The 15,718-nt window shown below is 40.8% G+C and overlaps 1 protein-coding gene across 3 annotated transcripts in view; it reads right to left on the minus strand.

The window, feature by feature from the left end:
- The window catches only part of STAG1 (STAG1 cohesin complex component), a 154,380-nt gene that overhangs the window by 59,151 nt on the left and 79,511 nt on the right, over window positions 1–15,718 (minus strand). For all 3 annotated transcript variants that reach the window (XM_077183770.1, XM_054639006.2, XM_077183771.1), the window contains exons 6-8: window positions 5,004–5,080; window positions 3,654–3,858; window positions 818–969 (exon numbers count right to left, since the gene is read on the minus strand). In XM_077183770.1, coding sequence (XP_077039885.1) covers window positions 818–969; window positions 3,654–3,858; window positions 5,004–5,080 — 434 coding nt within the window. The remainder of the gene's footprint in view (window positions 1–817; window positions 970–3,653; window positions 3,859–5,003; window positions 5,081–15,718) is intronic.

Here is a 15,718-nt window from a genome sequence, read left to right on the forward strand (position 1 = left end):
TCATCAAAGATACACCTAAAGGAATTCAAGGTGCACACAAGCAAAGTACCGAGACAGTCTTAATTACCACAGAGTAAAACAGTGGTAGAGAAAATTCAAAACTAATATATTAAAAATCATAAATTTATATCTAATAAAAACTTTGATTTTTCAATTTCTCTTATGAGTTTTACTTGGCATCATTACACATTATGTTTGTTTGGATGTATGTGTATTAATTTTCTGCTTGTCATCTTTGAATTTAAGTACACCTCTAAAACTGAAGTTTCCTGTGATATAATACTTTATTTAGGAAAGATTACAGCAACCTTCTAATGGTTTTTCTCACCTAATGCCAGGCTGGTACTTACTAAAGGCGACTTTAATGTCTCCCTAGCTCCTTCTCCCTGAGAACAGGTGCTATAGCCTCAACTCCACAGTGTTTCCTGAAAGCAGCTAAAAAAGAAGTAGCAATGAGACACTGTGGAATAACTGCAGTGATCAAGGGGAAAACTGGGCAGTGCAGGGAGGGAATGTCTGATCCTCTTGTCAGAATCTTTCTGCATCACCAGAACAGTGACTGCTTACAGTTTGAGACTCTTCTTGCCTGGTCATTCATAGAAGCTTGAGAAGAGAATTCTCCTTTGCGTGCAGAACAGCACCACAAACTCAACTGAATGTGGCAGTACAGGATTTAAGTAGTCTGCTTGAGATCACACAAACACCACTGCAGAACTAAGCTCTTTCTCACTGTGGTACTCGAGTCACAAACCACCCTGGGCTTTCTGTTGGAGGGAACACACATGAACCAGGAAAAAAAAATTGTCTTTTCACTTGCCTCTTTTCTTTTCTGAAGCAGCAGCTCCAATCTTTCATTAGCTCTTTTGCCAATCATTTTGTTTCTCTCAGCTTCATACTGCCTCTGTGTATTGTCCTGATGAATGCTCAGGTTTAAGGCAACATTCACAAGAGCAGTCATAAGCTTCATAGCTGCAAAGGCACAAGACAGATTATGACTCTTTACCTGTAGTCAGAACTCAGAAAATATTTCCTCTGCAGATCCATACTCACAGCAAAAAGCCTCCTCAACCCTGGCCCAGCCATCTGGATAGGCACTTCCACCCAGGCAATACCCAGGTGATTGGCCCATGGTCAGAAAGCAGAGTCTGTACCCCACACTGAGCTGCAGGCAGTGCTCCTTGCTGTCTTCTCCAGACAAGCTCTGAGACAAGCTCTCAGGGAGCCAACACCTGAGCCTGCAGCATCAGGGCACCATGAAGGCAGCTGCTGGGAAGTTACAGCCATTTCTGCACAGGAGAGGGCCAGCAGAGATTGCCCCATACCAAGGGTGACCTTAACCAATGGCTGCTGAGGTTGGCTCAGTTCACAAGGGACCACAGCACAGCTTCTCTGAATGCAGGTCTGACACTGCTTTCAAGTTAGCTGTACAGCCATAGAAAAATGCAATTTTTATTTTCACACATGCTGGATATGATATTGTTCGTGTCTGCTTTTCAATACTAGAATTTATTTTTACAAAAAACATTAATAAGGGTCTTCCCCCAAGTTCTGTGTAGTTACATAGTACAACTGATTTTACAATATTGAAAAACCAGCAAAATAATGCGACAAACTATCACATCCTCTCTGCATGCTCCTCTAAATATGCAGCACTGCTTCATGGTAGAAAAGCAACCACACAAATGGAGAAGTGAGGCTACTTGGATTGATTTACACTGCTATAGCTCAAAATTGGTAACCTACAGGTACTTCTTCCTACAGTGAATCATCTCTCATTCCAACTGACTAGCATAGAGGAAAACTGAAAACAAGGACCTATAAACACTTCTTCAAGAAGAAATGCCAGTCTACAAGTAGCATTTCAAAAACTTTATCAAGACTGAGCTCCATGGCATCATGTTGACCTCTGTTCCTTGGGACTGCAACACAATTAAATGTGCTGAAAACAGCTTGAAGGAAATTTGTAGAATCAAAGCAAAGCCTCAAGCTGGTTACAACAAGCAAATAAATAAATAAATGGCATGTACTGTCAGTGGTAAATGCTGAGATCCTTGGCAGCTCCCATCTGTGATGCAATGTTAGATAGATGTGTCATTAACGCAAGAAGTGGCTGAAATAACTGCAGTCGGTTGTGATGAACCTCAGCTTTACCATCAGTTTATTCTTGCTGCAAGCTTCTAGCTACAGAATCCATTCCAAATAGTGGAAACTCTTTATTCTACAGAGCACAGGACTTGGGAAATAACTGCTGTAAGTGCTCCTGTTTCCTGTCTTTTAATCAAGCCCCTCAGACTTTCCAAACATCCATCCCTGCATGGGGGGATCCAATCAATCCCAGGGACCAGAGTGCAGACCTCACTCCATAAACTCTTCCCTATGACCCAACCACAGTCTGAGCAAACAGCAAATCAAAACTGCCCAGAACTGCAGACAGCATCAGATGGAAGGGAATAGTTTAAACAACAGGCATGGATTTCCAGCAGGTTATCTAGGCTCAAAGAGTGCTCACCTTGGAATACTGAATTTGAAGAGGAAACTCCAAACCTGGAAGCTTAAGCCTGCATAATTCACAGTTTTACCATCCTATTGCTAAGTGTGGTGAAGAACACAAGGGAATGTGCTTCCAAAGGAGTTCAGTCACTGTGAGTTGAAGGGTTTGGGTTTCAGTTTTAAAATCAAAATCCACTCAAATCTGGAGATGTTTTTTCAGTATCATTAGAAATCTGCCTCCTTCTTTGATTCATAATGGGAGATGAAATTTTAAATAAATTCTGATTGTATTTGTTTAAAACTGGGTATTGGTGTTCTTGAAACTGAAAAAATATGTATGAGGCTGATTGTGAAATTACTAAATAGTAATAAATACTGTCCATAGAAACATTCAGATTATGACAAATGTCTGCTGTAAGAGTTTCAAATATCTGGTATGATCTATGAACCTTGCAATAAGATGGATTTCTTATTACCTGACATGACCAGCTGTAGACACCTGTACCCAAGCCAGCCACTCTGGTAGTGCTTTGTAATTGAGAAAAATAGTTCCTTGTGGAGAGCAATTCATTCCTCTTAGAGGAGACATCTCATATAGGTGTGATGAAACACACAAGGAAAGCCCATTTCTATCTATTGATACACCCAAGGCTTTTCTTAGGTGAGGCAGCTGCACTAGAAGGTGCTGTGGCTGCAGGCAGAATGCAGGGAGCCCTACAACCATGGCCCAGTAATCCCAAGCCTTATGCTTCTCCAGAGTTAAAGCACAGATTATCTTTTCTGATGAATGGAAACTCTTTGATAATACAACTGTCCTGATAGTTCTTTAGAATAAATTTATACTCTAAAATATAGAATTACTCCAACATTCTGTACAGCAAGTGAACAATTGATAACAAAATACAAGACATAAGGATGCCACTCCTGATTGTCAGGATTCAGTTTTTACTATTTCACTCCTATTTTACTGGAGGCCCTGGGGATGACAGGAATCCCTATGTGCCTCAGCACTTTCCCAATAAAAAAGGAATACTTTAGTTATAGTTGTACCACGTGTGGTACATGGATTCAATGAAGCTTCCCAGAGTTTTAGGGCTGGTCAGGGTTACACATGACCATCACTCCTGGCAGTGGAGAAGCAGCAGCAAGCACAGCTCACTCACCAGCCAGCGTGCTGGTGTGCCGGAAGGCGCGGACCTGCGAGTCGGAGAGGCCGGTGAGCAGCGAGATCACCGTGTCCATCATGTACTCGTCGTAGATGATGCTGTACTGGCACTGCCGGATCAGCACCCCGATGAACTCGCAGAAGTTGGAGCGGAACTTCTTCCACTGAGGCCCAGGCATGGTCAGGGGGTAATCACCGCTGTCCTACAGAACAACAAAAGAAAAAGATCAAGTATTAAAGGTGTCCCCGTTTAATTTATTTTAAAGTTGGTGTACCCATTGTGGTCTGTGGTTTTAAAATAAACATCATCTTGTTCCTTCAAGCCAAGGGAAAATAACAAATAAAAACAACACATTATTCTTCAATAAACAGGGAGGCTTATTGGCATGAAACCACTTTTGCAAAGACACCATTGTAATTGTTTTCTACTTGCAGTATTGGCTCTGTATAGTCCAAAATAAGTATCAAGACTCAATTCTCTTCCTTGCATCCTTAGTTAGGAAGTGGGAGCAAAGGATGAGACAGGAATATTTCAAAGTATTTAAAGGCAAAACCTGAAAAAAGGCTTGACTGTTTGTGTCATTCTCCATCCACTTAAGGTTAATATTAAGTTGATGCTTAACTTTCTGAATCATAGCCTTGGCATTTCATATAGAACTGGTCAGAGGCACTGTTGTCCTACAGAAGTATCTGCTCCACCTTTAGTTTTCCTCACTAAACAAAATGAATGCTCAGAATATTCAGCATTTTATACACCAAAAATCAAATAAAACACAGTTCAAAAATCTCAAAGCTAAAAAGCATTCACCATTAGGAACACTTTTATTTTGACAGAAGATACCCAGTCTGAATTGTAATTTACTTGTTTCAAACAAAATGCTCAGATCTTTTGAAAGAGTATTTCTTCCTGTATCACTGTTCCAAAATGGTAATTTTCATGTCAAGTTCCTATTTGGTTTAAATTGCCATTTAAAATGCACAAAACATTAATTTGCACAGAGAAAACAGAACAGCATGCTGTAATCCTGTCTCATGAATCTGATGTGTCAGGAATCTGGAGCTCTTTGTTGTAAGAAGCACTCCCAAGAGTTGAAGTTCAGCACCCAGAATGCCACCACCACTCTCAGTGGGATGAGGGTTCTCCAGTTCCTCTTCCTGCCTGCTCTGATGAACCTCTCTCTACCCTGCTTCTCTGCATCCAACAGCTCAAGTTGCTGCTTTGCTTGTCAGCAAAAGTTTCCCACACTGAGACATTATTTATCCACTGGCCCACTGCATTTTTAATTTAAACCAGAAGTATATGGTAATATATTTCATAATGCTTCAAACAACTATTTGTATACTCTACCTCATCAAATTCTTCTGTCATTTTCCTTATGATTTCTGCATTTTGCATGTTCCTGAACATTTCAATTCTTACCGTACCTGTAATGTAATGAAAGAACAGAAGAAATGAACACAACATGGTTTTGCTACATCAAAATATCAACGTTTTTCTGCTGCTAAACAAACAGCTCAGTGATACATGTAAGAGTACACAGAGTGCAACAATAACAGGAATGTTTTGAGAAAGGCTGTCTCTTGAAGAAGTAGGGAAAGAGGACTCATCTGTCCTGTAATGTGCTTTCAAACAAGGAATTCGTATCATTCTCCATCCTTCCACTCTTTGCAGCCAAGCAGAAGTGGTAAAGCAGTGATAACCATGGAGGACTAGTGTCATGTCTGCAGCTGCCCAAGGCTTTCAATTTTGTCTGCAAAATCAAATGAGCACCATCTTTCATTTTCACAGCCACTCCTGGTGGTTCTGCACTTTCCATGCCGAGTGCCCTGGATGACAGATATCCATGTTCTCTATGCACCCACTGGGAGTTTTCACACTGCTCAGCCCAGGACCAGCATGGTTTATTGACTGAGGCATGTCTTCCACACCAAAGGCTCCAAAGAGCTCAGCCAAGACATGAGCCAGCTCAGCACCAGAAGCAGCAACTGTATCGCTGTTATTCTTTAATGAAGATCTTCTACTCTTCCTTGTTACCTGAACACTGGAGTTGATAGGATTAATTTTTCATTGTAAATCAAACAAAGTTACCAAAATTGAAAATAGAACAACACAATAGCTATAAATGAAAATTCTTGTGTCTTGATCAAAATTCAATCAGTGTACAAATAAAGTATTCTGACATATTATTGCCCCTGCAGCTAGACACTATGTAAATATCTAACCATACAACCCAGGGCAACAGAAAGATTTTTTTTTTTTTTGCTGCTGCTGCATGATCTTCTCTTCACCACTTCATAATCTTCTTTTGTTAATGGAGGAAATTCAGAAAAATTAACCAAACTGCAGAGCTACAAAATCCACCCCAACATCATTAACGTTACAAAGAGTAAGTCTCTCAGGTTTTGCAAAAAAGTTCAACTGGATTAATGAGCCACTGCATGGCTTCAAAAATTCAGACCATAATAGAAGCAGCTTAACAGCTAACAGTATTAGTCATTCTACAAAGGACAAATAAAGATAATTTAAACATCCTAAATATTATGCAAATGTTTTCATTCTGGTATTTTATTCCTTTAAAAAAGAGCATTAGAAATATATGCATTTAAAAATATGCAAGCACGGTTAGATCACACCAAGTCTCTCTATGTCAGTACTGGTACAGTTTTACAAAGCAAATGAAATACTGATTTCTTGAATTGCCTTTGCTTCTTCCTGAAATAATATTTGTTATCTACTTCATACTGGGTAATACTGCCAACCTCAGTTCTGACAATGGCAATTTAAATTTGTGCATAGTCATTTCCATATCATTAACAAACAATTACTAATGCAATATATCAACATAAAACCAGGAACCCAAGAGAATACCACCATGTGACAGTTGAAAATATATTTTCTCAGCTTGGAAATCATCTGTACATGCAGATATATTTTAATCTTTCCCTCAATTCTGAAAGTTTTGTTTTGGCTAAATGAAGCAGTTTCCCAGTATGTCTCAGAGCAGTTGGATAGGTACTATTGAACAACCCTTCTGCTGCAGAAATGCTCCTTTCTCTCATGGCATGCTGGTATCTGCTGCTCTTCCCACTGGCAGCATAGCCCTTAGTCAAAGAGGAACCTACTGACCTTTGCTATTTTACTGGTTTATAGCCCTGATCCTAATGATATTCTTATCTATTTATGGCTTCTTCTAATAACCTGCCATAGCCTCAGTTTCTCTACTGTCACAGCCATGGTTACCTTGCATGAGCAGAATCCAGAGAGCACCATCCCTCCCTGGGCACTTGGAGGGTGTCACTGATCCTCAGCTGAGGCTGGGGAGATCCCCCAACACCTTCCAACCAACAGTGGTGCAGTTCTCTGGGACCAGGAGGCAGGGTGTGCACACCATGAGACAAACTCCTGCCATCTCCCAGGGCTGCCAGGGTGGGCAGGAGCTCACACAGCCAAGGGAGCGTCAGCAAGCGCCCGAGTGGAGAACGGCCCTTACCCAGTATCCTGTCCCATTCTCTCCCACACCTTTCAGGACCCAGTTTACAGAAATCATGGACAGCACAAGGAGTGTTTCTGCTTGGCTGGCAGTAGGCAATGGCTCTGGCCTGACTTTTGGCTGACCTCATTTGTTTTTCTGACAAACTCATTTAACACTGTAAGTATGCTACGAAGGTTTTGCTCAGATTTCATGGTGACACCACAACATTTCAACATTGCAGTGGTCAACATTATTCAAACCCATAGTTTTTATGATTAGTGAAAAGCAAAATTTTCCCATTTCCAGGTGAATCCTTCATATGTAACAGATTTTCTATCAAGTACAACTGAGGAGTGGCATGCATCCCTGAAATCTTTATCTTACTCAAATAGCTTCATGTCCTTTTCTAAGCTGAGTTTTACCTCTGCCATGAAGCTCTCACTCTGTATTTAGTGCAGAGAATTGAAATTGTGTTAATCCATTAAGAATTGAGAAGCCTATTTCACTTCAGGACTAAGTTCACAGTTAAAACCTTTTCACACACACATTGTGTTTTAAAAAGTCTTATATGTCACTGACATATAAGTATATTTCCTTAATGACCAAATTGCAGTTTAACTTTCAAATAGAACAGGTATCAACATAATTTGTCAATAATTACAGCAGCCAACACGGCCTTTAAGAGTGAAAAGAAAAAACCCACACAGAGCACAAAACTTAATTTCAATGAGAGAAGAGAGAGACTAAAGGGGCCTATACAAAACTGGATGAATACACCTTAAAAAACCCTAAACTGTGTACAAAACCAGATATAATATTTCTGGGAGATATAACACACAGTGGACTCAGTGGCTTGAAAACATGTATTTAGAGTGAGAAGAATAACCATTTTGATTAGTAAGCCCTGTAAAAGCAAAGCAACAAGAAAGATCTCCAAGAGCTTTACAGGATGCCCTCGAGTCTGAGCAACAACCAGTCTTCACTACCAGGAGTTAAAGAGGGTTACCCCTGGGATGTGGGGGGTCCCATGACTGCCTTTCCTGCTGCTAACAGGAGCTACTGGCACTGACCACTGCTGGCAATCAGGAAACACCATCAGACCAAGTGTCCCACTCCAATGCCTCCTGCACATGGCAGCTCTGGGATTTCTACAGGAAAAGTCAGATGAGAGAAACATCAGCTGCTCTAGGAGCCCATTTACAGTCACTTACTCCTGAAATGTAAACTGCTGATGGTAATTAATTATATACTATGGAGGATATTACCTATTATCTATACTATATGGTCAGTTTTCATCACAGGGACCTTTATTCACCAAAGCTACACAGACAATTTCATCCCTTCTCTTTTAGACCACCTGCCCACAATGAGTAAGCTGCAAGAAAAGCAGTAGGAAAACTGCAGCTCAAGACTGATGTGAATGGATATGAAATAAGCCCACAATCTCCTGCCAAAGGAGGATTAATTGTGGTACCTTAAATTCATGGTAACTGATTAGACTGATTCTCTCGAACACATGAGCTGGAAAAACAGGAGAAAGATTTATAGAGGCATTGAGATGAAGACACAAGGAGATTTGGCCAGGAAAGCACATGAAAAACACAACATGCTCTTTTGCATCAGCTCGAACTCAATAGTGGACACCACAGCACCAGAACCTAATTGAAATTGCCAAGAGAGGGCAAGTTTAATAAAACATTTGTGAGGATGGATGGTGATTACAGAACTGCTGGATGGGCAGTATTTATCTCCCTTAATATCATTGTATGTGCAACTGCTATACCTTTTGTCCCACTTTTAATTTAGATCATAAGAAATAATCCACTTCTATAATGTCCTTAAGTGCAGTTTTCAATCACCTGAGAAGTGGTACTGACAAATTCCATGTGACAGATGATGAAGACTGAAGTCAAACCATCAGGAGCACACAATTTCTCAGCGCTCATCCTGGGTCAGGGTACTCTGCTGTAGCACTTCCACTGGCTACTTCCAGAAGAGAGCTCCCTGAATCTACCCAAAAGTTACTCAGGCAAGTAGAAAAGTTCATTTTCTGTGGCTTGCTCGTGACCACGTAAGAACACTGAAGTAGCTCTTACCTCATCGGAATCAATAGACATTAATCATTAATTTAAATAGAAGCAGTGGTGGGGCAGTTCAAGCATATCCAAATACATGTTGAGACTCCTAAATCCCACCAGGGCTCCTGACTTTCTACTGATTTCTGTCCCTAAAAACTGAAACTCTTTGCTGAAACCAGAGGTCAAGACTTGAGAAAGACATCAGTCTAAATGGTTGAATTTCTACACATGTAGGAATAGAAGATCCTTTGACTGATTTATTCCCCAATTCTTCATGCTGCATGGACTCTACACTGCCCAACTTCTGCTGCCAGTGAAGCAATATTCAAAAGACAGAGGCTTCCTATAAGACACACAGCCAGTTCATCCTTAGAGGAGCTTTTTCCAGTTAGCTCTTACTGAATGAATCAGCAAGAATCCCAGTGGAAAAGTAAAGTACAGTCTTGTGCAATTAAAACCTTATCAAACAGAGAATCATAAATAACTGTTAAATAGAATTCTAATGGTTCACCTAAGTCTATCCTCCTACAGCAAAACTAAAAATATCTCTGAATGTATTCTGTGAAACCCCTTTGCAATGTGAAGGCCTTATACACAGTACAGCCATGGAAAGTGCTGAAGGGCTGAACTCAGCAGTGTCAGTGGGCTTTTCCAGTCTAAACAATTCCATGAGTCTGTGCTTAAAACAATCAATAATGTTAATACTGTCAACATCTATAGGGGGCATCATTAAAGGTTCTCAGTAAATCTGGGAGGATTTATTAATTGGTTTTTTTACTAACATAGGGGTCACTGTAAAATACAGTGGAATTTAATATCAAATCCTTGCTATTTCTGATACTCTAATTCAATGACAATTGTTCCACTTTAAGTGCAATTCTGTATTATACTTAGAAGTTCAAAGTTCTGAATGAGATTAAGGAGTTGATAACTTTATATACATAACTAGCATTTCATATGATTTGAACTGCTAATCTCTTTTAAAATCCAAAAGGTTATTTGATCTAGAAGATAAAAGTGATGACACTTATTCCCTCATTACAAGTATGGGAAGAAATACATTGAAGATAATCAGAGATTTTTTTTCAAAGAAGAGAACAATGTATGCCACTGACAATCCAGTCAGTGGATTCCCCTTGCTGAAAAGAAAAAAGTACATATTCTTATAGTATAAAGAGATAGAAACTTCCTCCCTACTTTAAAGAAAACAGATCCTATGAAATTCTGAAACTGCAATTATGTGTGAGAATTTGTTACTTGCTTAAACTATGTTGAATGTCAGAAGAATAAAAAAGGGAAAAATAAAGAATTCAGGAGTGATCCAAAGAACTACATACCATTAAATGTGACTGCTGTGTCAGACTGGGAGGTGTTGTACTACAGATCTGGTGTGTCTGCTCAAGGGTTGATTTTATTTCTGTCAAGTAATGCTTCACAACCCCCCTGGAGCTCCATGAGGCATCAATAACCAGCTAAAAGTCATGCATTTATGTAATACAGACATTTTCAAAATCCTACAATGATCTCTCGTTTTCTTAAAGGAGCTGATATGCAATAATCATACCCAAGAAAAGTTTTCAGATTAAAAACAGCAAAAAAGGTCAGTTTTCAGAACAGAATGAACCTACCAACAGATCTTTCCATGTGAAGATGTTGATAAAATATGTTCCATAGCAGATGTAAATGCTTTGAAAGAAATGATAATGGAGCAGATAGTTTGCTGGTGACACAATTATTTAGAACAGCTAGACTGATAGCTGCCAGACAACACTGCCAAAGGATGTCATAGGCAGAAACTGGTAAAATGCTCTTCAGCAAGAAAGCATGCTGAGTCCCCAGACTAGCAGTAGGGAAAAAGTAGGCCCACATAATTTAGTGCATCAGAAACAGTACACTTCATGTGCTTAAGTCTTACAATTTTGATAAAGGAAACTCCCTTAAAGCTCTGGGTTTAAGGCTGATAAGGCTGGTTTGAAATGGCTCTATAGCATTTGCACTTGCCAAGTGTAAGCTGCTTTGCATCCTCACAGAGATGATTTACATGAAGCCACATAAAAATACTAACTAAAGACACTAAACTTGCAATCTAGTATTTTCACTGAATTATTTCATAAGAGAGATCTTTTCATGCTTTGATGACTTAAAGTAGCAATTCTCATACAGCATCAACCTCTTTGTAAGGTAACTTTGAGCAGCAGTCAGTGACAGGAACATGAGTGAGGAGCTGAGGAGCCTCTGCCTCCCCAAAGGCAGCAGTTTGCTCCTGGCAATGTCTTACAGCTTTTGCTTTTGGAAGCCTCAGCTCTGCAGTGGCCCCACAGCCACATCCTGCACTGCCCCAGGTGACCCTGGCTGCAGGAGGAGTCTGTGCCCACAGAGGACACTCACACCGAGGAGAGAGGTAAAAGCACAATCCAAGAAATGCTCTGCTGAAACTTCCCACCTGTTCCCCCAGGGCTGGCTCCAAGGTTCATTTCTGTGAGCACTGCTCACCCTGTGCTTCCTGCACATGTGCTGTAAGCAGATGTTTGTTAAGAACCTTCCTGGTGGATGTGATGAAACAAATTAACCTCAGGATTCCTGTACTCAGCAATCAGCACAGGCTGTTAGGCAGAATGCAAGCCCAAGTCAGCATCACACAAATCTCACATTTGGCAGTAGTTCAGAGTTTTCCTGAGCTCTAGAGTGTTAAGGCACACTGTGACTATTGGATTTAACAGCTGATAGTGGATCCATCAGCTCTTAACTCATTTGTAATTTCCATCTCCACAGAACTCTGCACCAATGCAACCTGCATTCATTTAGCCCCCCATTCATTCAGGAGGTACCTCATTCTGTTTCTAAAACTGCAGCTTGATCATTTTATTTGATAAACCAGGATCTTTTTGCAATGCATGAAAAACTATTCTTCTATTTGTCATTCTTTCCCACATTCTTTTGTTTTTTAGGAAGTGGGATGCTCATAACTACATTCAATGTTCAAGGCGCAAGTGCAATGTAAGTTTGAGAGAAATTTTTTGTGTCTAATATATGTACAGATAAATTTGCCCTTTATTTCTAACTCTTAACTTTGCCTCTCAGAGCTCTGCCAAGCACAGAGGTTGTATTTTCAGATTATTCCCAATGACAGCAGGCTCCAAGAGCAGAATGTGAGTAACTACAACTTATCAGTGCATGTGTGGAAGCAGACTTTGGCTGCCTGCTGTCAGAAGTGACTCAAATCCAGCAATATAAACATAGGTAGTGTGGAGGCTGAGCTCCAAGTTAAGTGTAAGATACAACAATGTAAATATTTGCACTAAGTCCATTTAGGTCTATCTCCTCTTTCTGAGTGCCTTTATCACAGCTGTTTTCACATCTGCTCCCCCCTCCCCTACCCTGTGAACAGGTCCCCACCAAAGGTTCCCTCTGAAATGAGGAGCCCAGTGTGAGCACAAGTTCTTCCCTCCTCACAGAGGAACCTGTGTGCACAAACACCTGATCTGAGGGGGCAAAGACACTTCCCAGTGGGACAGGACAAGAGCCTGATAACCCAAACATGAGCATATTCCTGCTGTGTAAGCATTTCTGTAGCCACCAATGGAAAGAAAACAGTATTGCCATTGCTAACAACAGGCATCCTACCTGTGCCCTGTCCCTGGGGCACAGCCCCAGTCCTGGGCTCTTGGGGGGTTTTCCACTGGCCATAAATACCAGATGAGTGAGCTGAGGCTTGTCACCAGGTGTCTCTTGTTATAAAACAAGATCAGGTGTGGGATAATGTAATAACAATGGCCTTGAAAACATCCAACCTGTCTGATAAACTCATTTCAAGGGAGAGCAATTGCTTTCTACCACTTCTGTACTTTCTACAAAAAACCCCAGAGCAGTTTTTAAAACACTGAGTCCTTCCCAAAGGAAAAATAATGGATTCTGTTCCACCATACTGGAATAGGCTTCATATACTATAGATTCTTTATTATGCATTCTTCTGGATGGCAAAAAGGTTTAATCCACCAATTTTAAAAGCAGTAACTATATAATTACTATTTTAACACAGTATTATTTATCCCTGTTCTATTTCCTATAATTTTTACCAAATGCTGTCCACAGAAGGACAAACTCACAGCTTCTTACCCTCCTTAGAGGTCTAGAATTGTAGAATAATTTCAGGTAGCAGGATTCCTGATTGTCACTAGTCCAAACCCTTCCCAAAGCAGAGATCCCAGCTAGACCAGGTGAGTCTGTCAGTGAACCCAAAAAAGGAGCCCTCGTGCCTCCAGTGCCTGGCCAGCTCATGGCAGAAATGTTTTCCATTCTGTCAAACTAGATTGCCCCACATTTCAACTTGTGTCTGTTACCTGCCACAGAACTGTGTGAAGAGTCTGCAGTCCCCTTTTCTCTAGTCCTTCAATAATTTAAGGAAACAGCAAGATCCTCCTTTGGCCTTTTTAAAGCTGAGCAATGCTGCTGCCCAGTTTCTCCTTGCTCAGTAGAGTGAGGACTCCCCAGAAGGCCTCCTGGAAATCCAGGCTGACACTCTTAACCACATCACACTTACCCACATTTCATGCTCCAAAGAACTTCAAGCTCACTTTCACAGAAACCAAGGACATTTACTTTAGTGTCCACCCTTCCTTCCACTTTTTATGGATGTGCCTGTCCCATCTGCAGGTTCCCAGAGCTCAGCAGTAACCCACACACATGCTGTCAGCATTGCAACATGCCTTCACATGTTTTTGCTAAAAGTATTTTCTTTATCAGAGAAACAAGCCTCTTGTTACTCAGTGTCAACATCTCTCCAGCTCATAAAACAAAATGCCATAAAACATGGTACCTCCACTTCCAGAAAGTCAGGAGGGAAAAGATGATCACAGGAGGATTAGATAGCCATGGTCTATCCTCTTTCCCTCAGTCTTTCTGCTTTCCCTGATGGAGCTTTAATCCTTTCCTCAGCCATCTGTTACTCTTATTTCTACCTGTATTTCTCAGAAGTAGTAAAGTAGGTAAGATGAAAGACAAGTCCTAAAAAATACAAAAAGAGAAGTGATTATCTAGAGATTTTCAATTGATGTGACAGGCTCTAGAGTCCACAAAACATTGTATCTAATAAGAAAACTGAAAGGGGGAAAAAGAGAGAAACAAGAGGCCAGACCTTTTGTGCCACACCTGGGAGTTGCCAAAGGTCTGACAGAGCTCAGCAAGCCATATGTGAGTCCCTTGCAGCTGCTGATGGACCATCACACTCTGCTCCTTGCTCAGCTGCCTCCTGTCCCTGGAGAGAACTGCCCTTTCTTCATTTTCCCTCAAGGAAGCTGCTGTTACTTGCATGAGAGTTTCCCAGACACAGGTCTGAAGAAATACCCTCAGTTCAGAGCCTCTGCATTTTCCTGTAACTGTTTGCTGCTCCAGCACATGGAAGGGAAGGATCAGGAGTACAGGGGTGTCTGCTTTTGGGATCTATACAGTGCCAAACCTTATTAGCAATGGCACACCAAAGGGACTGCTGAGCTCCACGTTTCCCAGAGCCAATCCTTTCTTTTCAGTGTTCAACAACACCAGCCAGAGAGCCACAAGGCCAGGGCTGACTGGGATCCTCCCATATCCTTGAAGTGATGGCAAAAAGCCAACACATTAAACAACAGTAAAACAGAGGCTTTGTAAGAAAGGTGAAGAACTTTATCTGCCAATTTGAGAAAAGCTGGTATCCTTCAAAAAGTGAGACTGGAGACACAGAAACATCATGGAAACAACTTATAGCTAAAACACTTAATTTCCCTCTTTAAGGGAAAAGCCACCTTCTACTTGCAAAATTTCTATGCTTTTTTTGTTAACCTGAAAGAAGGAAATGAGACCTGGGTGCACTTCTGTCTGTAACTGTGCTGCTTAATTAATTGTAATATTTTTGTTTAACCAAACCTGACTGGTCATGGATATCCGGTCTCCCAATGAATTTTACAAAAGCAGGTCAGTGAATGGAAGCCAATGAGGTCATTGGGGAATAGTGTGAACCATGACCCCAATCTCTGTTAATCTCAGCCTCTCACTGAGCTGGAGACAGACAGGGACACACACAGGGAATGCTGCTGCTTCTTCAAGAACAGCTTCACCTGCAGCACAACCACCTCCTGCCCAGCAGTGTGTGTCCCAAACTTTTCTGGAGTTACACAGCATCCAAAATTCCAAAATATTGTCTCTCATACAGCTTACCCTGCACTTCATGAGCACATTCAGCTGCTTTTGTATAATTCAGGAAAGCTGAACACAGATACATTAGAAATCCCTCTTCATTACTTCTGCTTCTCATGAAATCACTTATTTAGAGTATATTAAAGACCAAAGCATTTACTGACAATGACCTGTGAAAACACAATGAAAAAATGAGCTGGCACAAAGCAATGCCTTTACCTTCCTCTCTCCTCATTTAAAAGTATGAAAGATGAGAGGAATTCTCCTTTTTCACATAATTATTTCTTTCTGTTTTCTAGGAAAACAACCCATTTTCTCTTAGCTTTAGCGCATCCCAAAGCCCC

This window comes from Agelaius phoeniceus, chromosome 10 (assembly GCF_051311805.1).
Source record: "Agelaius phoeniceus isolate bAgePho1 chromosome 10, bAgePho1.hap1, whole genome shotgun sequence".
Lineage (NCBI taxonomy): Eukaryota > Metazoa > Chordata > Aves > Passeriformes > Icteridae > Agelaius > Agelaius phoeniceus.